The 25,589-nt window shown below is 42.2% G+C and overlaps 1 protein-coding gene across 1 annotated transcript; it reads right to left on the bottom strand.

Annotated features, from left to right (window-relative positions):
* Nucleotides 1–1,928: 1,928 nt before the first annotated feature.
* On the bottom strand, nt 1,929–7,503 carry LOC140035675 (uncharacterized). Its single transcript, XM_072076996.1, has 4 exons — nt 6,072–7,503; nt 5,351–6,025; nt 4,284–5,278; nt 1,929–4,148 (listed from the first exon to the last, which is right to left on the bottom strand). The coding sequence occupies exons 1-4, from the start codon at nt 7,501–7,503 to the stop codon at nt 1,929–1,931; spliced, it is 5,322 nt and encodes a 1,773-aa protein (XP_071933097.1).
* Nucleotides 7,504–25,589: the final 18,086 nt, after the last annotated feature.

Raw genomic sequence — 25,589 nt, 5'->3', positions numbered from 1 at the left:
ATGCAAGGAACGAAAAAGCTTTCTGCAACAAGGCTTGCTGCCTTCTGTAACCATACTCATGCGGTTTCTTTTCTTTCCAGCCTAGATACATTCATGCAACCTAACTCAAACAAATCCTAACTTGTTCTACCACCATCAGTAAGAACACAACAAAATGATATGAAAAGATTCTGAAAACTTTGACCCACACCCAAAACAAACAAACCCAAACAAGATAAAGAAAATTGATGGCTTTTATCTTCTAAGTTCCTAATCACGTGCATGCCTTGCAAAAGAAAAATAGAAACTAAAATCTTGCTTAATGCTACCCAAACCAAAAACCTCTCAAACAAGGTCTTAAGCAATCCTCAAGATTCCACAGAAACGCAAGGAAAACCGCTACTGGAACATATGAACGAACAAGAGAAAGACCAGTCGCAAACATCGAAAACATTTCTGCATTTTTCAGACACAATTTTCTGCAACTTTCTTATATTGGTTCTATCCAACCACCAATCGAAAGAAAAATGAAATCCCAGCCAAATCATGCATTCCTTAAAAGATTTCCAACACAGATCACGCACAAACACAAACAAACAGCCATGAATTTCCACACATAACAACTGACTTCTCATGAATTCCCATTCAACAACGAATGAGATAACTCAAGATGATGGCCCAACAAATGCATGAAGATGAAAGGAACCGAACATCTATCTAGGGGAATACATGATATAGCCATTCGTGTCGAAACCCGGACAAGAAAATGAGTGAAAGAAAGCTGCTGGAATCTTCATGAAAGCCGTGTAAAATGAACAAAAGAAGAGGCCAAAGTTACCTGAGGATGGTCTCATGGTTAGTTGAGAGTGGAAAATGCCAGGAAGCGCTGCCAATTCCAAAAATGAAATCGCGAACGTCGCCGCCGCAGAACTTCGCACTGATGAAGCCGTCACTTTGGCTCTTAATTTTCTGTCTTCCGGTGATCTCTTCCCAGAGATTTGTGAACGAGATTTCTTCTATGGCCTCCCAAGAGTGCGCAGAAATAAAATATCCTTCAGAAGGCCAGAATTAAAACAGGAATCTGGCACCGATGCAAGTTAGTTCATCAGCCGGGCTGGGCTTTTGCAGATGGGATTCCTGCAATTTCCTTTCCGTCATCGTCCGAAGCTTTCTTCTTCTGGTTTTCATTTTTATTTCTTATCCGTAGCCTCTATTCCCGCTTAGCTCTCTCTACTCAGATTTTCTAGCCGTCGGCTTGCTATCTCCTTTCTTCTCTCCAGCCGCCAAGTTTCTTTACTCTTGCTTGGTTTCTTTCTTCAGCCGTCCCCAAAAAACCTCCCTTTCCTCTCGGCTGTTTCTTTCCTTTTTATAGGAATTTCCAACCCCTAAACCCTCCTATCAAGGGTCCTGATGAGAGCCGCAAAAAATGGAATCAAGTTCCAGTCATCTGATCGTACCCAACGATGGACAAAACAGTCGGCCGAAAAAATGGAATTGCACATTTTTTTAATAATAATACAATAAAAAATAGTATTTTAAATAAAAATAAAAAGCACAAAACTAGTAACGAAAGATAAAAACGAAACTAAAATTTTCCTCGTGCTTGATTAATGATTTTTTTCTTTTTTTTTCAATTAATAAACAACAAAAGAAATAAAACACATTTTTCATGCCTAATTTTTCTTTTGACAAATTTTGTGCTAAAAATTTTACAATAAAAATAAACAGCTAAAAGGGCATCAAACGAATACAAAACTGAAAACTAAAATAAAATAATAGATAATAATGATCTAAAATGCTATACAAATGCAAACAGTCTAAAACAAAAATCATTTTTTTTAAATAAAAGGGGAAAACCCCCGATCATTTATTTATTGTAAAGGATAGAACCAAGAAGGTGGAAAAAATCCCAACCTTCAATACATGCCAGAGAACTAGGAGTACTATTCCTACACAGTAAATCTGCGAATGTATGGATAACCTATTGCATCCAAATTAATCAGCGACCGAACTCTACTTGGAAGCTGCTGACAAGATTGGAAAGTAACATATGGACTCTCCCGAGATAACGCTGCTAAGCTGTCTGCCACGGCATTCGCCTCACGATGAATATGTGTAATGGACCCCTTCACCTTGCCCAGTAACAAGCGAATTTGACCTAAGACGCTACACAACGGCCACTTACCAACAGATTGACTCTGAACCAACCTTACCAACACTAAGGAATCCACCTCTACCAAAATATCTGACAACCCTATTCCCATACACCACTGCAGCCCAGTAAACAATGCTAAGCCCTCCGCATATACCACCTCATATTCCCCAAATTCCTTATAAAAAGCACCAAGCATCTTCCCTTCAGAATCACGTATCACCCCACCACCTTTAGCCAAACCATTGATCACACTTGCATCTGTGTTAAGTTTGAACGACCCTCGAGGCGGCTTCATCCATGATATGGCCTTCAGACAGAAGGATTTAGCTGGTTTGATCCGAAAGTAACGTGCAAAATACGTATCCATATCCCCCTCCAACTGCACTCTGTTTAGCATACATGCCGCCCCCTTAGCAACCAACCACCCATTGGCGTCGAAAATAACTTTGGAATAGACAGGGTGAATATTTCCAAACCGAGCATCATTTCTACTACGCCATAGAAACCATAACACTACTACCGGTATTACGCACCGAACATGATCCAATCGGCCATTGCTAGAAGATTGAAACCACGCCACTAGCAGTGAAGAAACACATGAGAATGAACGCCACGGAATTCCGCAAGCCAGAAAGAAATGTTGCCAAACAGCACTTGCTAACCTGCCATGTAAAAAAATATGATTCAAAGATTCCACCGCATTACCACAGCAATCACATTTGGAAACCATGGCCATTCCTCTAGACCGGAGCTTGTCGTCCAGAGGGAGGAAATCAGACAAAACCCTCCAAGCTAAGTACGATATTTTTAACGGGAGCAACGGACACCAAATTCCACGGCAAACCAAAGACATGTTACGCCGCTGTCGAACTAGTTCCCAGGCTGACGACACAGAAAATGTACCATCAGCGGAAGGAGCCCAAATTAACTCGTCCTTAAGTTTCGGATCAACAAGTGTTTGGGAAATAATATTAACAATAGGTCGAGGAAGGATCTGGAGGAGACGATCAGTATTCCACCCCGTAGAGGTATAAAACTCAGCTACCAAAAAGTGAGGAGGCGCACCAGTAACCTGTCTGCTAAGAGGTTTATTGAAAAGCCATCGATCATACCACAAATCGATGAATCCTTCACCAAGCCGCCAACGAATATTATCCTCAGTGATAGCCCGAACCAAACAGACCCTCTTCCATGTTGCCGACCCCACAGCAGCCGAAACCAAACATGGATGTTGCTCGCCAATGTACTTACGGTGCATAAATCTGGCGCAAAGAGAGCTCTTTTGACGTATTGTCCACCATAATTTCATTGCAAAAGCCCTCTCTAAATCCAATAGAGATCGAAACCCCAACCCCCCTTCTTCAACTGGAAAGCATACTTTTTCCCAAGAGGACCAATGAATCCTCCTACCATCCTTGCCATCCCACAAAAAAGCGTTAAACAGCTTGCCCAATCTAAGAAAGACCCCCTTAGGCGGTTTAGTAACCTGCAAGAGGTAAAGAGGCATTGAACTCAACACATGATGAATCAAGATGAGTTTTCCCCCAGCAGACAGAAACCGGGAACTCCAATGATGAAGCTTCGCTCTCACAGAGGCAATTACTCCATCAAATAAGACACTTTTACAACGGCCAAGAGAAAGTGGGACTCCCAAGTATTTGACAGGCCAAGGCTGCCCTTGAAATCCCGTAACTTGCTGAATTAATTGGATAACCTCCGAAGGGAGCTTCGACGAACACAGAAAATGACTCTTGGAGAGATTAATTTTTTGGCCAGAAAGAGTTTGATATTCCTGTAGAAAGGACGACACAGCTTGTAGGCATTCAGTCGATGCCCGGGTGAAGATAATCACGTCATCGGCAAACGCAAGAAACGAGACCAGCCCTCCCTTAGACAAAAATCTAAACGCTGGAGTGCTAGTAAACAGCCGCTGAAGACCCCTTCCAAGAAATTTCGAGACAAAAAGGAAAAGAGTGGACGATAACGGATCCCCCTGACGAACCCCTCTAGTCGACTTGAAAAAGCCGGTGAGTTCCCCATTAACCAGGACAGAAAACCAGACGTTGGATATTAACCGAAAAATCAGATCCACTACACCTTCTTTAAAACCAAATTCTCAAAGCATATATAATAAAAACCCCCAGTCCACCCTGTCGTATGCCTTCTCCATATCCAACTTCAAGATTACGTTAGGGTGACGCAGTTTCTTGTCCAAATCCAGAATTAATTCCTGAGCTAGCAAAACATTATCTTGTATTCCCTTGCCCGGGATAAAGCCAGTCTGAAACTCTAAAATCAACCTAGGAAGGAGCTGGTTGATACGGGTGGACAAAATCTTAGAAATAATCTTTGCACTAACATTAGCTAAACTTATTGGTCGGAAATCTTTCCACTCACATGCACCTTCCCTCTTGGGGAGTAAAATGATCGTCGTACTGGAAAATCCGCGGGGCATTGTGGCACCAGCAAAAAAATCCTGCACCCCGTCGATGAAGTCATCTCTTATACACTCCCAACAACTTTGATAAAAACCCCCTCCAAACCCATCAGGCCCCGCAGCACTCTGAGCCTCCATTGAGCACACCACCGTATAAACTTCATCCACCGATGGAGATTTCAGTAGCATGTCATTCTCCTCTTGCGTAAGCTTAGGCAGCTCAAGTGACGGTCTGCTCCCAGAACAAACATCGCGGTCTACTGTGAACAAAGAGGAGAAAAAATCAGTCGCTGACAGCTTAATATCCTCGATACTATCAAACCAACTGTCCCCGGTGCCCCTAATCCGTGCAATAAAATTAGAGCTGCGTTTCTGCTTAACCGTTGCATGGAAAAAAGAGGTATTCGCGTCGCCCTCTTTGATCCATTTGATCGCTGCCTTTTGTCTCCAGAATTCACATTCTAACGCTAGCTCCCGAGAATGAATTGGCCGTGCCTCATGTACTGCCGACCTAGACAACATGTCCCTATTTTGATCATACAACAATTCCTTGGCCAATAAGTTATCCGCTGCCACTTTGACCCGTTGAGAGACATTCCCAAAAACATCCACATTCCATCCAGCTAAAACTCTCTTAACCACCTTCAATTTATTAAAAAATTTCTGCATTCCAATTCCAGCAACAGGCTGAGCCCAAGCAGACCGTACTGTTTGTTGAAAAGTAGGATGACTTCACCAAACATTAAGAAATCGAAAGGAAGACCGCCGCGTTGTCATACTTCCTCCCTTAACCAGCAACGGACAATGGTCAGACCGCCCTCTCTGAAGATGAGCAACTCGAGTCAGCTCAATAGAAGACAGCCAAACAGCATTAACGACCGCTCGATCAAGCCGCTGCCACATACGCCCATTTGTCCATGTGTAGGCAGCCCCATCAAACTGAACTGGAAATAGTCCACTCCGATTTAATGCAGAGTTAAATTCTTCCAGATCACGAATATTCGGGGCTGAACCTCCAATCCTTTCCTCCGCAGAAGAAATAACGTTGTAATCCCCTACGGCCATCCATGGAAGCGTAACAGACGTTGAAAATTGCTCCAGAGCCTCCCATAACTGTCGCCTACCAATTCTGTTACACCTCGCGTAAACAGTCAAAATAAAAATGGAAGAACCAGAGGGGAAAGACACATGTATATGAACCACCTGATCCGCAGCTTCTACAAAAGAATATCGCGCATCTGAACACCAGAATATCCAAATTTTGTTATGCACGAAGGACTGAGCAAAATCAAAACCCAAGAACAGCTGCACACTCTCCAAATGGGAGACATTAGCTAATGGTTCCAAGAGAATCAGTAAACGAATATCGTTTGATCTACAAGTGCAACGAATATGCCGCAACGACTCCTTATTCGCAGCACCACGAATGTTCCACACTATAAACTTAATCGGATCTAACATTATGAGACCGAAGGTTATAATGAACAGATGAAGTCTTACCTTCTCTTCTCCTGGTCTGCCTACCACGAGTCTTGTGACCTTGGACCAAATTTTGCAGCAATTGAGTGTCTGTATCATCCAGGAGTGCTCCAGGGACAACCGGGTCACCGCATAACTTAGATGCTGTGATTCTGCTGGCCAGCCGATCCCCAAAATTTTTTAACTCAACCAAAGAAATACTTTTCACCCCTAACTGACCTTCGGAGTTATAGCGCACTAGACGAGCATGACCTTCATGCCGTCGAGGAGAGAGTGAACAAGCCCGCTCACGCTGCGGCATTGAAGCCACAGACTTAGTCAACAAAATATCATCTCGGCCGAAAGAAGGGATTGTGTCCGATAAAGCTTTAACCGAAGAAGAAGAATCTGGGGGAAAACGGGTCAGTACAGAGATATCATTCTGTGTATCTGCAGCACCCCCCCGATATGAATCAGGAAGAACCGGATCTTGAGTATGAACATTAGCCTGAGTAGGGCTACCCCTAACAGGGTTAGACGATGATGATGGAATACCAGTAATAGAGACATCTGCAGCGGGATTACTGTTTTCCCGCACTTGTACCCTTGGGACTATCACAACCCCCGGATCCACCACAGGAAGAGATTCATCGACAGCCGGTCCTCCCTTTGGTTGAAAGACTTGCCTGACTTGAGTCGAAGCTGATGGTCTAGCACGTCGCACAGGCCGCAATTCCGGATATTTCTGATGACAGGTACTTTCAACATGACCAATTGACGAGCAAAAAACGCAATACGAAGGATATTCTTCATACTCAATTTTCTGCCAAAAACCCCACTGGTCATCGCCGATCCAAATCCTGGATCTTGGAGAATGCAATACATCGACTTCCAACAATATACGAGCTACAGACGGACGCTTCAGCGAAGCCGTAGCTTCATCCACCTTTAATGGGCGGCCAAGTAAGTTACCCAGCTTAAGTAGAAATTGCTTTTCAAAAAACGGCAATGGAAGACCTGGGAAATTGACCCAAACTGGCGCGATGGACGACTCTGCTCCCGGTTTAAAATCGATTGTCCATTTCGACAGGGACATATGGAATTTGCCAATGTACCAAGACTTGCGACACCAGAGTCTGGTGTAATCCTCCTCCACGGAAGGCCGTAACAGAATATGCTTGGAATCTAATAACCCTATCGGACACTCACCCCTCAGCCCCAAAGAAACGATAAATTTGCGAATAATCTCCATGGAAGGGCGACCAACTGCAAACCTGCCAACCAGTGCATTAGAATAAGGTGCTGCTATCTGTATCATATCTTGACTGGAAATCACCAACGAAGGCTCCCCCTTGTAAGTACTGAGATGGCCAATGCTAGAGGACGAAGAAGACGGAGATTGAGAAAGAATGGAGGCAAACGTCTTCGTAGGACGAGCAAGAAGCGGCGCCTCCCCATGCTGGGGAGCCGCCATGAAACCCTACTAAACTTGTAAAGCCCGAAAATGGTGAGGAAGCCCGATTATAGAGAGAAAGCCCGATCAAATATTAAAGTACTTCAAACAAAAATCATGAAATTAACAAATAAAAATAGATAGGAATTATCACTAAAACAGAAATAAAAACATACAAATTATTTAAAAATTTGGTGTCTACAGGACCCATAGTGTTCTGCTTTTAGAATAGGTAATAGGCAAATGACTATAACACTCGAGGAAGTAGCTGGCCTCCTTAGTTTACCCATACATGGAACCACCTTGGTTTTTCCATCCGCTCCCGACAAGGCCGAATTTTGTCAAATTATAGGATTGAAAGATTCAGTACTACGAGGGTCAGATTAGGGCGTCGCCGTGAATATTTTGTTTGAACGTTTTACGCCACGCGACGGATTCGAGAGGCATATGATAGATTTTGTGTTCACTTCCAAAGCCATATGGGAGCGCAAAAGGCCACTAGTATATGGAGTAGTTATAGCTGGGATCTATTTCTTTCCAAGGAAAGATCAAAAGATAGGTTTTAAATTAGCAAAAGTTGTGAATGATCTTTTTTTGGGAATCCAAGGTAAGCAATGCTCTATAGTCCCAACCATTCTCGCAGACATTCTCTTAGCTTGTACCAGTTGTCGAAAGGGAGAAAAGTTCTTTTATGCGGCAAATTTGGTTTTATACATATGGGCTACGGGGCATTTTAAGAGACAAGCATCTGTTGCCAATAGTTTGCCGGTAGTTGGATACAATTGGATAGTTACACATCCCAAAAGAGTCAACGAAGAAGATCTACCGAAGAACGCATCTGAATATGTGGACTACTTGAAAATACTGCCAGATCATGACTTTAGGTGGGTATTAGATTGGACGGATTGTTTTAAACCGATACTTCGGACTAAGGCATCAGAATGCGTTCTCTTGCTGGGTACTCAAGGAATCATCTCATATACCCCGAAGAGGTTTCTCAGACAACTAGGTCGCATTCAGGGGCCGCCGCCTATTTCCGAGTTTAGTGAAGTCACCGTTTTCTTTGATCAGGGGGTATGCCCAAAAGAGATCCCTATGAAGAGCCAAATCACTGAATCTTGGAGAACAATATCTGACGATAGAAGCATTAGTTATCTTCCGGATCTCAAATAGAAGGGGGTAATAACTTCGTAATACGAGGATTGGTTAAAAGACTCCACCACGTAAGAGTTGCAACATGAACCATATGGGGAGATCGAGAAGTTGAGAGCCATCGTGAAAGGCAAGGACAAAGAGGTGTTACAGTTGAAGAAATCCGTCGAGGCACATAAGGAAAAGGCAGAAGAAAACAAGAGGTTATATGAAAAGGAGCGAGAAAAATGCCAAGAGATGAAGCGGAAATGTGGGGAATTATATGATCAAGCCGAACGTGTCAAGATGCCATATGCTAGAGAAAGTAGAGATTCTGTACTAGATAGGCTAAAAAATTTTGGTAATCTTGTACAAAATCGCCTTCGTGATATGATGTAAACAAATGTATATGGTTTCTGCAATGAAATGAATCTCTCCCTTTGCACAAAGCGTTTGTCAAATAACAGGTTTGATTAACGGGTCTCACTCCGAAAGTGTTGCATCATACTAGGCCTACCCTTGGCGCAAAAGGGCTCCCCAATAGGACATGCATCCAAGTTTTTTTTGGATATTTACTAACTCTTGTCTTTTTCTTTTCTTTATTCTATTTTTGTTGAAAAAAAAACTAAGCGAGGGCTAAGATCTAAAGGCAGGTCATTTCATATTTTCAGGTAATATTTAAACATAGCTTCTCATCGAAACCCCATCATAACACGATCCCGTAGTCGAGCCCAGAAGAGTCGTGTAAACATGAGTTCACAACCGGAGCCGTCGGATAGGTCTGCTGCTACCGCTCAACCCAAGACTGTGAGTTTGGGGGTTCAGCTAACTGAGATGCTTACTAAGTTTGGTGAAATGGCTACCGAGATGGCGGCCCAAAGGAAATTGATTGACGAGCTAATTAGCAGCGGAGTTCAACCCGAGCCCGTACCTGTCAAGCAGCCTGAGCAAGAGCCATTTGTCATGCCTTCGACTCAAGCCACCGTTACTCCATCCTTCCCTATTCCACCAGAAGAAACTTTCACCTATCCCACCACAAATTGGCCATACACTTACCCCCCTAATCCTCCATTTTTTCCTACTCACATGCGAGGTCCACAACTCCAAGTCACTTCAAATATACCACCTGAGCCACACACCTTTTATCACACTGCTGCTGAGCCATTCCTGCCAGACAATACTGTTCAAACCAAGCCAGAAATGGGGGAATCTTCCGCTCCCGTTGATATAAAGCTGCTTAAGCGCCTTGACCGTTTTGATGAATTTATGAGGAAAAGTCAAGGGTTGACCAAGCAAGGAGTTCTGGATTACGACGAGCTTTGCCTTTTTCCGAATGTGCAGTTGCCTGAGGGGTTCAAAACCCCTAAATTTAACAAGTATGATGGAACAGGAAATCCCAAAACACATCTCCGGCTGTTTGCTAACAAGTTGGGAAAGCCTGTAGACGACGAGAATTTGCCTTTAAGGTTATTCCCCGAAAGTCTGGAGGGGGATGCACTCGACTGGTACTCTAACCTGAAGCCCGAAGAAGTGAAAACCTGGATTGATTTGTCCAATGCTTTTGTGAGACAGTACGAGTATAACTGCGAGCTGGCTCCGACACGAACCACGTTGGAAGGAACGAAGAGAAAACCCTCCGAGGATCACAAGACCTATGCCAAGAGGTGGAGAAAAATAGCTGCAAAAGTCGAGCCACCAATGACCGAGGACGAAATCATACGCACTTTCATTAAAGCACATGATCCGCCGTACTTTGAAGAAATTTTCCGCATGACTGGATGCTCGTTCGCCGCCATTGTCAATAAGCTTGAAGAGTTCGATGACTTTGTAAGAGCTGGAAAGATTGTTAATGTCTCTGCCCTCAAATCCAGTTGGATGCTTTACAAGGACAAGGGAGTAGTGGGAAAAAGCCGCAATTTAAAAAGAAAGAGGGGGAAGCTGCCTTCATCTGGGATCAAAACCCTACACCAAGACCCCGATTTCAACATCAACCAACATATTCACCGTATCCCTACTATCCAAGCCCTTACCCTGTCTACTGTACCAATATCTCGCACTCCCGACCTCGTCCAAATTACACCAACCAGCCTACGACCCCTTTCCAAATATCCCAACCTAGCTTTCAACAAACTCGTCCTCGACCCCCTTACCATCAAAGAGTTCCCCCACCGAACAGACCCACCTATAACTATCCCCAACCTACTGAAGCCTACAATCAAAATCACACCCGAACCTTCACCAACCTTGGCAGGCCTTTGGATCAGTTGTATGAACAATTAAAGGCTGCCGGTAAAATAGGCGTGATTCCCCCTCCAACTTACCCGTATGGCATGTCGGCTGGGTATAATCCACAAGCTACTTGTGCTTATCATTCAGGAGCACCTGGTCACTCCAAGGCCAATTGTCGACTCCTTAAACATAGAGTTCAAGACATGTTAGAAGCAGGGGAAATCGTGATTAGAAAAAGAGAAGAGTAAGGACCGAATGTGAGCAAGAACCCCTTGCCGGAGCACACTGATACTATGGGAGTTATTATGGATGATGAGGAATTTGAGGAGTTTGTCCGAAGCGTGTCAAATAAAATAGAAGTATTTGGGATAATGGACCAACCATTTGTGATAGAGGAGGCATCGTATGAGAAAGACAAAAAGGCCTTTATTTTAGACCTAACCACATCTGAAAGTGCGGCCTTAGAACCTGTAGTAATTGAATTCCCAGAACAAGCGCCAATTTTAAGCCTACGACAAGTGCCGTGGAATTATAGTGAGCCCGTTTTGCAAATCAGAGGAAAACCAGTTTTGAAGGAAGAAGTGTCTGTTGTTATGAGGTCAGGGAGGATTACCAGTCCATCCGCCGCTAGTGCCCCAGTTCAAGGAAGCAATTGTGAATCAATTACCAAACCTGTAGTGACCGAAAAAAAAACGTGGGATTTTCTCAAGAGGCTTAAGAGAAGCGAATACAATGTGGTTGAGCAATTGAACAAAATGCCTGCCCAAATTTCCATCCTAGACTTGCTTTTCACCTCAGACTTGCATAGGGATGCATTACTTGAAGTGTTGACTAAGGCTCGTATTCCCAAGGATATTTCGGTTGACAATTTCTCACACATAGCTGGGAATGTATTGACTTCCAAACAAATCACCTTTTCTGATGAAGAGCCGCCAGGGGAAGGAACTGGTCATAACAAAGCCTTATATGTAGCTGTGTGGTGCAATGGGAAAATGTTGCCTAAAGTACTGATCGACAATGGGTCTGCCCTCAATATTTGTCCCTGGAGCACTTTGGTGAAGCTAGGGTTGCAAGATGTTAAATTAAAACCCTCAGAGTCCGTAGTTCGAGGATTTGATGGAGCCCAAAGAGAGTCCCAAGGAGAAGTAAATTTGGTGGTTGAAATGGGGCCCGCTCAATTTCAGATAGCCTGCCAAGTTATGCATTTTCCTAGTGTCTATAATGTTTTGCTCGGACGGCCGTGGATCCATAGCTCGGGCGCTGTACCCTCTTCCCTGCATCAAGTGCTGAAATTTGTGGTGAACGACCAGCTGGTAACCATTTTTGCTGAAGAAAATTGCATTGTAATTGCTGATTCCGAGCCTGAGGAGGATGGTAACCAAAATGCTTCAGTGTCTTCTTATCGTACAGCTGATATATACTATGTGAGTTGGATAACGAGCGAGGAGTCAAAAGACGAAAGGGTTTTGCCAACGGCCAGTGTTATGATGGCCAAGGAAATGATTCGTGGAAGATATGAATTTGATAAGGGATTGGGACGCAATCTGCAAGGCATTCTGAAGCCCGTGGAACTCATCGAAAAGAAGGACCAATTTGGGTTGGGATTCCGTCCGACTGCCAGAGATATACAAGAGATGAAAGCGCGCAAAAGGGCAGAAAAGAAAGGCAAGTTAGGTGCGCTAGACATTCCGCCATTACGCTATACCTTTCCAAAGCCAGCTGAAGTCATTGCATCTGAGTTTAGCCCAATTGACGAAGTGGAGACAAGCTTGACTCATTTGTTTGTGGGAGCAATATCCGAAAATGGCCCGTCAGATGATACCGAATTCCCAGACATTCCCGAAGGAGCTATACACAACTGGACCGCCGAGTACTTTCCCGTACAAAAGGAGTTTCGGTAAATCTACAGGGGGTTGTCATTTGCTAAAGTTCATGAAAACTTTTTCTTGCATATGTAAATAGTTCAATGAAAGCATCTTTTGCACTTATGTTTTGGCTTGTTTCCGTTTTGATTTGAAGTTTTATGAATGTGCATACTTTGTTTTATCATGCCGTTCATTCATGTGTCTACTTGCTTATTGTCTCGAATTTCTTAATTCTTTCAGATGGCCAAAAATAAAATTATTTGACCCTATGGATATCACTGTTCTAGAATACAATGATGACAATCTCTATATCACTCACGATTTGGAAGTTATGCAATCTGAATTACAAGACGAGAGTGATAGTGAGGAAGTGTTTGATTGTTTTTCAAAAGATCTTGAACAATATGAGGAGAAACCTAAACCAAACCTAGAAGAAACAGAAATTGTCAACATTGGCACTGAAACTGAGTGTCGCGCCCCATTTTTTGATAAATAAATAAATGGTTTAAAAAATGTATTTTTTGATTCAATTTGTGATTGGAAAATGAATTGTGATTTAAAAGAAAAATGGGTCTAAATGGGGGTTTGAGAATGCGACGATTTGACCCAAAATTATAGTTTAAAAAGGGTTTTTGAAATAAAATAAAAAAATCGGAGTCGCCACTTGGTAATGAGTTAAGGTGTACCAAGTCACCTAAAAATGAATTTTTAAAGAAAAAATAGGAAAAAGTAGTAAGAAACCCCTTTTAAACGACTCCTAGTCCACGTAAACCAACGAAAAAGGTTCGGGAGTCACATTTGACGAAGGGGAAGGCAAGGATAAAGATCCAAAGCACCCCTTCGACCTAGCCAAGGCTAGTTGCATGATTTAATCAAAGATTTTCTTGTTTTAACCAAAGAATTTATTACATTTGGATGTACTACATGAATGCAAACCCTAAACCTAGGGGTAGATGGGGAAATTTCTCTTCAAAGGTTGAGTGGTGCCAATCACATTAATTGTGAAGCCCAATAATGATCCTTTGGAGAGGTCACACATAATCCTAAATGACGTAAAAATGAGTGAATGAATGCATGCCATGTGAAAATGTGAGTTTGTGTGAAGTGAAAAAGTGATAAAAACAATAGTGTGTAAGTGGAAGTGTGTAAAATGGATTTACAAGGTAAGGTGAGTAAAAAAATGGTAATGTGACAATGTATTACACATAAAGTGCGTGTGTGCGAGTGATATTTATAAAGTGTAAATATTTAAGTGAAAACGTGCAAAATTAAAGTCGTGTGAAGTGAGAATATGGAAAAAGGGATAGAATATAAAGTAGAAGTGGATGTGATAGTGAATGAGTAAAATGCATGAATCCTATAGGAATGCATCAAGACGGGAACGGGAGTCCTAACTTTGTGACTTCAATTTTTCCTTTGATTAGAAAGGAGAACTAGCGTGCTAAGGCTATTTTGTAGCCACACTCGCTCGTTCCCCTTATCGAAAGGGGACTCTCAAGCAAATGTACCCTATAACTAGCATGAATATGCAAAGCCTAAAGTGAGAGGGAAGGGATTAGTGGGGCATACCAAATGATAAAAAAACTAGGAAAAATGCGTGAAATGAAATGAAACACGCAAATATGCACCTACGAAAGGGGAGGGCCTATTGGGTCTAGCATTGGACTAGCCCATTCTATGAATTCCTACTAGCGTTGGACTAGTGGAAACGGGTCAATGAGCCACAACTAGCGTTGGACTAGTGTGGTGACGTCCATTCATCCATTACATTCATTCATGACTATAAAAAGCGACTGTGACGCCCCACATCTCCCTAAGGCGAACCAAAGGGTATCCGCGGACGCCTGCCCAACTCACGCCAGGACTCAAGCAAAACCATTCAATTTCAAACCGAACTAATCACTTCGATGAGAACAACATGAATACAATAATGCGGAAGCGTTCAAGCTTAATAAGTCAGTTAATGTATACCCAGTACATCGGGTAATCATGAAACGACTTAAATTCAAAGTACACATCAGGGCCCAAACTTTTCAAGTTTACAATTTCCAAAAGTACAACCTAAACCAGGGACTAGTCAAAATATATAACAGGAGTCTTAATAAAATTTCAACGGATGGTTTCTCCATATGTCTCCAAGAGTCGGTCCTGTTAAGGAAAACAAAACTAGAGGGTGAGCTAAACGCTCGTGAGGCCAAGAACACACATGCAATCACTTAGTCAAATAACAATCCCAGATTTAATAAATAAAGTCATGTCTTTTCAATAATCAATCAATCAAACAGGAAAAGTAATCAGAAACAATTCAAGGATATAGTAGCTCTCAGGAGCTAAGTTCCACTCGATCTGCCGTTGTCATTCGTATACCTCCCCGCATTGACCCTCCTGTCAACCGGGTCGGTATTTCCATTTCCGTAGATCACCACTTACTTTCCTCCGTCCACCGTACACCCCAAGGGCCCACAAGTCTATTATTGGGCGATACTCTACGAGTATGCCAAGCAAGACCTCTTATTAGGTCGAGGTTATGTGTATCTCATGGCTCGTCCAAATCCCCGACCAAGCCCATTGCTGGCTCGAGTCTAAGGACGGCCTATGAGTTTGGGCGTCCCCCATTCATTTGAAAGTCGAGGAGGTTCACTCCAACGACACAAGCATTCATGACATAACATTGCATTTCATTCGTTCATTCAATACATTTCATTCGTTCATTTGAAATTAGAACGAGTGCGATAAAGTACGCACCCGCCCTTATTTTTAAAACTTTCAACAAATACCACAAATAAGCAAGTATCAAAATTCACACACTTGACACTCACCGAGCAATTCAATAAGAATTATTTTCCGGAAGTTCAAGTGTCCACGGTGAGATCCTCTTGAAGGTCTCCTTGTGCGCCTGGCAATTTAATAGTGGATAATCACACAATTAACCCACTTATCAAGAAAGATTGTACACTAGTACAATCTAAGAATTATTTTGCAAAAAGGAACCTCAATTACACGTAAATCGAGGTTCAACTTGCCTTTTATTAGGTACAATATTATTTGAGTTTTTATCTTGAAAATCGTAAGCAAAACGTTTAAGAATATCAAAAGAATAAAGAGTTCATGAAAAACTCTATTTCTTTGAAGTTGGAAAATTTTTCAGTTTTACGATAAATCTTTGAAAAAATCATAACTCGCTCGGCATAAGTCGAGAATTGGAAAACTTTATACCGTTGGAAACCTCTTAGAGAGTACTATAAGTTCCTAGAAGAAACTTTTCCATGAATCAAACTGAAAAGTGGTCAAAATTGAGCTTGAAGATGCTGGGTTGGTTCACAAGGCAGAATGAAGTTGGATTTTGGCCAACTTTGAAAATTCGGCATGATTCGTACGTTGCAAACCGGCCTCTGAGATTTTCAGCTCAATTAGTGTTGCAAGTGAAGTGTAGGACAAAACAAGCGGATCAAAAATCGGAGTTTCGAGCACCGAGATACGGTAGCCCGAAGTTGAGCAAATTCAAGACTGGATAAGAATTTTTCCAGATTTGAACCTCTAACTTTAGTAATTCAATTGGGTATCGAAACGAACTTGAATCGGCACCAAAATTGGCAGTATTTCAATACTATATGGAAGGTATCTCTCTATCGAATTTCGGGGAAAAATACCTTCGGCAAGGTCGTTAATTAGCCAACCAAAGTTCAAGAAAAATCCTAAGGCAATCTGCCTTGGACTTTCATTTTCCAAATTTCCAACCGTTTAACCAAGAAAGTTATCCAACCATGGTTCATTTGTGAAATAAGGGTCTAAGATATACCCATGATACCTTTGGTAAGTGTTTAATATCAAGAACATCAACTAACAAGTTCACTCCAAGATTTGGTTCCAAACCAGTCCAAACATTAGGGTTTTCCAAAACAGAGCAGTCCACTTGTTTCAGTCACAACTCAGTCAAAATAGCTCGAAATCGAGCATGGCTTATGCCGTTGGAAAATGCATTCATAGAGTTAAAATATCACAGAAGAAATCGTTTCCAAATTCGGCACCCATCTGGTTCAAATTCGGGCATCAAGTTGCTGCCTGAACACTTCATTCCAGATGAACAGAGTAACAGGACAGCGAACTTAAAACATTTGGTTCGGCTTGCTCACAAAGAATCAGAACGTGCATTATATACCAAATTAAATCTAGGAATGTCTAGTTTCAAACGCCACCAACGGCACATGATTTCGACATCCGAGGACAGAGTTATAGCCAAAATACTACTGCTGGTCAGAGCATACGCGAATCAGTTTTCCAGATTTGCTGGTTTCTAAAAAAAATTCATTTGCCCATTCAAACCTCATTATTTTTCAATGAAATTTTTCACACATCTAATACATCCTACAAACATCCAATTCAAGCCATTAAACCATTAAAAATTGGCCTGGAAATGGCCGAACATGGCAGGGGCAAAATCGGAAAGTTTAGCTTCTTACACCCAATGAAGTTCCTACTAATTACCCACCACTAATGCATCATTATAACCACTAAACCAACAATATAATCACCATCAAACATCACATCAGCAACAACAACCCAAGTGTGGGAATTCCAAGAGCCCACAATCACATTTTTACACCATAATCAAGTAACTAAGTGCATGTATGAGCTTAATCTTGTCATATAATCTCCAAAAGATAAGAATCCAAGGGTTGATCATTACCTACTCCTTTGGTTTGCAAGGTCAGAATTTTCGGCCCTCTTGAAGCTCCAAGAAACCGTGAAAGCTCCCCTCCTCCTTAGCTAGATATAATCTCCAAGAGGTTTGCTAAGTGGTCTCCAAGTTTGGTGTGATTTGGGGTGGTTTTGGGTGAGATTAGTGTGCAGAAATTTTAGAACAAGGAGTTAGAGAGAGGGAGTGTTTTGGCCGGCCATGAGGAGAGAGAAGAGAGAGTGTGTTTGATCTAAGTTAGCTTCCAAGAGAAGGTGCAATGTGTGGTGCAAAATCACCCAAAAGTCAACTCTCATTAGGGGCCGTTTGGTGCGATTACGGCTCGATTTTTCGCGCGTTTGGTTCACTAGTGCACTAAACCTCCAATGCATATATATATTCATGTAAATATTATTCACTCTTAATTGTCCCGAAATAAGGGTCTAAAGTCCCTCAAATGAAGTCGCGCGTGTGAAAACGCGTACCGTCAGTTTTACCGCTATAACGCGAAACTTTCGAAAAATTCTTATAACGATTGCACTACTAACTATCACTTGAATATTTATTCATAAAATTACCTATTTTAGGACCATAGTACAAGTCTCCAATATTCCAAGCTTATTGTGCTACTACGCGGATAAAATCTCCAAGCACTATTCACTATTTTTACGAAACGCGCTCTAGGAATTTAATTTTTGAAACGAATCATTTTAAAAATATAACGAAGATATTTTACCACTTATTTAGGTCTAATAAGACTAGAAAATATTTCTTGGAAATGAAATCCAATTAAATAATTCATTAAGCCATAAATTAGGCATAAAATAATAGTTTTTTTTTTTTTGCGAGTCCTCACATCCTCTCCCCCTTAAGAAAATTTCGTCCTCGAAATTTACCTTGGTCGGTGAACAAGTCTGGATACTTCTCTCTGATTGTCTCTTCAACTTCCCATGTTGCTTCCTCTACTCCATGGTTCTTCCATAAAACTTTCACTAGTGGTATCTGCTTGTTCCTCAATTCCTTCACCTTTCGATCCAGAAGTTTTACCGGTCTCTCCTCATAGGTTAGGGTTTCATCGATCTCAATATTCTCCGGTTGTAAAACATGAGAGGGGTCTGGATGATACTTCTTAAGCATGGACACATGAAACACATTATGAATACGAGATAAGCTCGGTGGTAATTCCAGCTTATAGGCTACATTCCCAACTCGCTGAATAATCTTATAAGGCCCTACAAACCTTGGTTGTAGTTTCTTCCCTTTTCCGGACATCAAACTTGCTTTTAAAGGCGTAATCTTGAGAAATACCATATCTCCAACAGTGAACTCCAAATCCTTCCTCCGATTGTCGGCATAACTCTTTTGTCTACTCTGAGCGGTTTGAATTCTTTGCCGTACCAATTTCACCTTTTCATTAGCCTCCTCAATCCAAGATACAGTGGTCGTGTCTAAGATTTTCCTTTCACCTACTTCATCCCAACAAATTGGGGATCTACACTTCCGACCATAAAGTACCTCATACGGGGCCATTTGAATAGAAGAGTGGAAACTATTGTTGTAGGCAAATTCCACTAAAGTCAAGAACTTACTCCAATTCTCTCCAAAGTCCAGTACACAAGTCCTCAACATGTCCTCAAGAGTTTGAATTGTTTTTTCAGATTGTCCATCAGTCTGGGGATGATAGGTGGTACTAAAGTTCAACTTAGTCCCCAACACTTCTTGCATCTTTTGCCAAAACCTCGAAACAAATCTTGGATCCCTATCCGACACAATATTCACAGGTATACCATGTAGTCTGATGATCTCATCCAAGTACAATCTGGCCAACTTCTCCAATGGATATTTCATATTAATCGGCAGAAAATGAGCCGATTTAGTCAATCTATCTACTATCACCCAAATGGCATCATGGCCTCTCTGTGTCCTTGGTAAGCCTGATACAAAATCCATGGTAATATTTTCCCATTTCCACTCAGGTATTTCTAGAGGTTGCAAAAGCCCAGATGGTTTCTGATGTTCGGCTTTGACCTGTTGACAAACCAAGCATGTCTGAACGAATTGAGCAATTTCCTTCTTCATATTTCTCCACCAATATAGACTCTTCAAGTCTTGGTACATTTTATTCCCTCCTGGATGTACTGTAAACTTTGATCGGTGTGCCTCTTCCAAAATTTCTTTTCTAAGCCCTTCATCCTTTGGCATAACCACCCGATTTCGAAATCTCAATATTCCATCTGATCCCAAAGTGAAATCGGTCTGGTCTCTCATCTTGACTTTCTCCACCAACTTTTGCATTTCAGGGTCCTTTTCCTGAGATTCCTTAATACGTCCCAATAAAGTGGAGGTTATCACAATATTCCCCAAAATCACTTTCCTTGGTTCTAATCGGGGATTCCAATAGCTAACTTCCTCCAACAATCGAAATTCCTTAACCATCAATCCAGCCATTTGTACCTGACGGCTCAACGCATCGGCCACTACATTGGCCTTCCCAGGATGGTACTTAATAATGCAGTCATAATCTTCCAGAAATTCCATCCATCTACGTTGCCTTAAATTTAGCTCCTTCTGAGAAAATAAGTACTTAAGGATTTTGTGATCTGTAAAAACCTCAAATGTCACTCCGTATAAGTAGTGTCTCCATTTCTTCAAAGCAAAGACCACAACCGCTAACTCCAAATCATGGGTCGGATAGTTTCCTTCATGCGGTTTCAATTTTCTAGAGGCATAAGCTATCACTTTATCATTTTGCATCAAAACACATCCCAAACCTTCCTTAGATGCGTCTGTGTAAACCACAAAACTATCATGTCCATTTGGTAGAGCTAGAACAGGCGCTCTAGTCAACCGTCTTTTCAACTCCTGAAAACTTCCTTCACACTTAGAACTCCAAATAAATTTTCCATTTTTCTTGGTCAGCTCAGTCATAGGTCCAGCAATTTTTGAAAAATCCTGGATGAATCTCCGGTAATACCCTGCCAATCCTATAAAACTCCGAACTTCCGTTGGGTTTTCCGGTCGTTTCCATTTCGAAACAGCTTCCACTTTAGCTGGATCCACTTTGATCCCATCCTTAGAAATTATATGCCCTAGGAAAGTCACTTCCTTTAGTCAGAATTCACACTTGCTAAACTTAGCATATAACTGATGTTCCCTCAAGATTTGTAAAACAATTCTCAAATGTTTCTCATGATCTTTCACATTCTTAGAATACACCAAAATGTCATCAATGAAAATCACCACAAATTGATCCAAGTAAGGCTTAAAAACCCTATGCATTAAATCCATGAAAGCGGCAGGTGCATTGGTTAACCCAAAAGGCATTACTGCAAACTCGAAGTGCCCATACCTCGAGTTAAAAGCAGTCTTAGGTATGTCTTTCTCCAAAATCCTCAATTGATAGTAACCTTGCCTTAGATCCAACTTTGAAAACACTACCGCCCCTTGCAATTGGTCAAACAGTTCATCGATGTGGGGTAGTGGGTATTTATTCTTAACCGTAACATCATTTAAGCCTCGATAATCTATACATAACCTCAAACTCCCATCTTTCTTCTTTACAAACAAAACTGGGGCTCCCCACGGAGAATCACTCTCTCGTATAAAACCCCGTTCTAACAAATCCTGTAATTGTAATTTCAACTCCTTCAACTCAGCTGGAGCCATCCTGTATGGTGTCCTTGATATAGGTGTTGTTCCCGGAGCTAAATCAATTTTAAAAGCTATTTCCCGTTCCGGGGGTAGAGACTCCAATTCTTTAGGAAAAACATCAGAAAATTCTTTTACTACCGGTGTATCCTCCAGATTCACCTTATCGCTAGGGGTATTAATAAGAAAAGCCAAATACTCTTGAGCTCCTTTACTTAACAACTTTCTAGCCCGAATTCCCGAAATAAGGGCAGACGAGGCTAACTTACCCCTCACATCCAATTTCAAGGTTGCCTCACCTGGAATACACAATTCTACAATTTTCGTCCTACAATTCAGTTGGGCATTATAACGGGCTAACCAATCCATCCCTAGGATCACGTCATATCCTTTAATCGCTAAGCCTATCAAATCGGCCAGTAACTTTCTTTCCCTCACGCAAATTTCACTATTCTTATACACCATATTAGCAATTAGACTTTTGTCCCCAGTGGGTGTTTTAACCTCCAAGTCATATGGTAACTTAATTGGCTTCAAGTCTATTCCACTCATGAAATCAGGGTTTACAAAAGAGTGCGTTGCACCCGGATCAATTAAAACCCTAGCTAGGCGGTGAAAAATTGGAATTGTACCTTCGACCACTTCGGTCGCATCTGGAGCTTGTGGATAGTCCAATGCGTAGACCCTAGCCGGTACTTTCGGTCGACTCCCTCCGGCACTGGTCTGCTTAGAGGTTGATTTTTCAGGTCTCTGCAGGTTTCCCCCTGTCTTTGACGATTTCGGACAATTTGCAATCTGATGCTCAGTGCTCCCACACAGTAAGCATTTTCCCAGCTTTCTCCAGCAGTCATCCTCAGAGTGGTTGGGTTTACCACAATACCCACAAGTAACTTGAGGGGTCACAGTCGATCCGACAGATGGTGCTCCCCTAGCTTGAGTCGTCCCGCTACGACCTCCCCTAGAAGCTCCATCAGTTCTCGTTCCTCCTTCTCCTCTTCCCTTTTTAGAAGGGTGTACAACTTACTGGTCTGCCCAGTAGTGCGACTAGGGAAATTCCTTTTTCTATTGTGGAAATCCCTCACTTGAGATCTTGCATTCTCAACCCTTTGCGCTTTCTCTAGAGCCTCAGTAAAAGTAGAGATTTGGGCTGCAGCCAGGCCCTCCTGAAGTTCCACATTAAGTCCCTGTATGAACCTTCTAATCCTCCTCCGTTCATTGGCTACTAGCTCAGGAGCATATTTGGAAAGTTTAGTGAACTTCCCTTCATACTCTGCTACAGTAAGGGTTCCTTGTTTCAACTTAATAAATTCGTCCTCCCTTTTCTCTTGGATCAAGGGCGGAAGAAACTTTTCATTAAACTCCCTGGTGAAATTCTCCCAAGTCCAAGGGGTTCGAGCTCTTTCCCATTTTCCTTTTATCAAATCCCACCAAGCACGGCTACTCCCTCAAATTGAAAAGCAGCAAAGTTCACTCGCCTATCCTCAGTATAGTCTAGAGCGGCGAATATGTTGGTCATCCTTTCTAACCAATTCTCCGCTACTTCGGGGTCAGGTTCACCCATAAACTTAGGCGGGTTAAACTTTAGGAATCTTTCCAGGGCTCTATCCTCTCCCCTATCCTGGCCCCCAGGTTGGTTAAATGGTCCAGGACCCTGTCTCTCCGCTAGACGTTCTAGGATATCAGGCATCCTATTGATGGCAGTAGCCACTTGGTTACCCTCAACGTTTTCCTGTCTCTGGGTCGGTCCAGTTGCCGATCCCTGGTCATCCCCCTGAGGTTGGGCCTGTCTAGACGCTCGCCCACGGCCTCGACCACTTCTTAATCCTTCCATTAGTCTAGACGTGCCTAGTGCAAGAAATAAATAAATTTAAGCAGAAAGCAAGAATTATATCGAATTTAGAACTAACCAAGAAAGCATGGAAATTAACAATAATTTACATTTATAAGCATGTCAAATTCGTACAATTAGCAAGTTAGGGACAATCCACAAAATATAGCACACAGGTGCTCAAAAGTATACTTTTAGTCGCAGAAGACTAAAGTAAGAACAAGTGCCCAAAAGTAGGCCACACAAGCATGCAAAATACAATGGCCTCGGCACTCGCGTCACCCTAACTAGTTCTAACTGTACCAATCAAAAGTCAAAAGAGGTCAACGACCAAGATCCTAGCCCATAGCAGGGCTATCAGGAGGAACTTCCTCCTCGGGATCCTCCTCGGGATCCTCCTCCTCATCATCAGGAATCACTGCAGTAGCGTCCTCAACCAGACTAGTAGCATCAACCAGCATCTCGAAAGCCCGAGTACGGACATCCCGTGCTAACCTAATGAGTCGAGCTCTAGTATCCCGAAGCTCCTCATTAACCACTGCAGATGTGGCTACCTCACCCTCTAGCACCTCCTCAAGCTCAGCAATCCGCTCACCCTGAGCGCTAACCATCTGCCTAAGTGCGTCTACCTCAGCCTGTAGATCGCGGTTGGCATCCACCAACTGACGACGCTCGTCGTCCAAAGCAAGCACCACATTGTCCGGGTAGGCGAAAGTCAACCTACACGAACATCGAGGGTATCTATCATACGGTGAGTAGCGTACTCGATCTCCTCCCGCTAGAGGTCGGTAGAATATAGTCCTAAGAGGCTCATAATGACCATTCGCATGGCCATTCCCGTTAGCTGTCGGGGCTCCGTTTCCATCAGCCATCCCTGCAAAATGATAACAATAATAATATTTTTCAGGTTAGAAACTTAAATCACCACTCAGTTCCAATATCCTGCAATGCATGCCTATCTTAGTCGTTGGTTCATCCCATTCGTCACTTGAGGTAGGACTAACTTAGTTGCTAGCTCGCCTCAAGTATCACTTAGGGTAGGATTAAGTCATCCCATATCGAGTCTTAAAGGTAGAGTATCTAATATGTCTCCCATACAGACCTCTAACCTAGTGCTCTGATACCAACTGTGACGCCCCACATCTCCCTAAGGCGAACCAAAGGGTATCCGCGGACGCCTGCCCAGCTCACGCCAGGACTCAAGCAAAACCATTCAATTTCAAACCGAACTAATCACTTCGATGAGAACAACATGAATACAATAATGCGGAAGCGTTCAAGCTTAATAAGTCAGTTAATGTATACCCAGTACATCGGGTAATCATGAAACGACTTAAATTCAAAGTACACATCAGGGCCCAAACTTTTCAAGTTTACAATTTCCAAAAGTACAACCTAAACCAGGGACTAGTCAAAATATATAACAGGAGTCTTAATAAAATTTCAACGGATGGTTTCTCCATATGTCTCCAAGAGTCGGTCCTGTTAAGGAAAACAAAACTAGAGGGTGAGCTAAACGCTCGTGAGGCCAAGAACACACATGCAATCACTTAGTCAAATAACAATCCCAGATTTAATAAATAAAGTCATGTCTTTTCAATAATCAATCAATCAAACAGGAAAAGTAATCAGAAACAATTCAAGGATATAGTAGCTCTCAGGAGCTAAGTTCCACTCGATCTGCCGTTGTCATTCGTATACCTCCCCGCATTGACCCTCCTGTCAACCGGGTCGGTATTTCCATTTCCGTAGATCACCACTTACTTTCCTCCGTCCACCGTACACCCCAAGGGCCCACAAGTCTATTATTGGGCGATACTCTACGAGTATGCCAAGCAAGACCTCTTATTAGGTCGAGGTTATGTGTATCTCATGGCTCGTCCAAATCCCCGACCAAGCCCATTGCTGGCTCGAGTCTAAGGACGGCCTATGAGTTTGGGCGTCCCCCATTCATTTGAAAGTCGAGGAGGTTCACTCCAACGACACAAGCATTCATGACATAACATTGCATTTCATTCGTTCATTCAATACATTTCATTCGTTCATTTGAAATTAGAACGAGTGCGATAAAGTACGCACCCGCCCTTATTTTTAAAACTTTCAACAAATACCACAAATAAGCAAGTATCAAAATTCACACACTTGACACTCACCGAGCAATTCAATAAGAATTATTTTCCGGAAGTTCAAGTGTCCACGGTGAGATCCTCTTGAAGGTCTCCTTGTGCGCCTGGCAATTTAATAGTGGATAATCACACAATTAACCCACTTATCAAGAAAGATTGTACACTAGTACAATCTAAGAATTATTTTGCAAAAAGGAACCTCAATTACACGTAAATCGAGGTTCAACTTGCCTTTTATTAGGTACAATATTATTTGAGTTTTTATCTTGAAAATCGTAAGCAAAACGTTTAAGAATATCAAAAGAATAAAGAGTTCATGAAAAACTCTATTTCTTTGAAGTTGGAAAATTTTTCAGTTTTACGATAAATCTTTGAAAAAATCATAACTCGCTCGGCATAAGTCGAGAATTGGAAAACTTTATACCGTTGGAAACCTCTTAGAGAGTACTATAAGTTCCTAGAAGAAACTTTTCCATGAATCAAACTGAAAAGTGGTCAAAATTGAGCTTGAAGATGCTGGGTTGGTTCACAAGGCAGAATGAAGTTGGATTTTGGCCAACTTTGAAAATTCGGCATGATTCGTACGTTGCAAACCGGCCTCTGAG

This window comes from Coffea arabica, chromosome 2c (assembly GCF_036785885.1).
Source record: "Coffea arabica cultivar ET-39 chromosome 2c, Coffea Arabica ET-39 HiFi, whole genome shotgun sequence".
NCBI classification, from domain to species: Eukaryota; Viridiplantae; Streptophyta; class Magnoliopsida; order Gentianales; family Rubiaceae; genus Coffea; species Coffea arabica.
The sequence above is the reverse complement of the archived record's forward strand: the minus strand, read 5'-3'. Positions and strand labels throughout refer to the sequence as shown.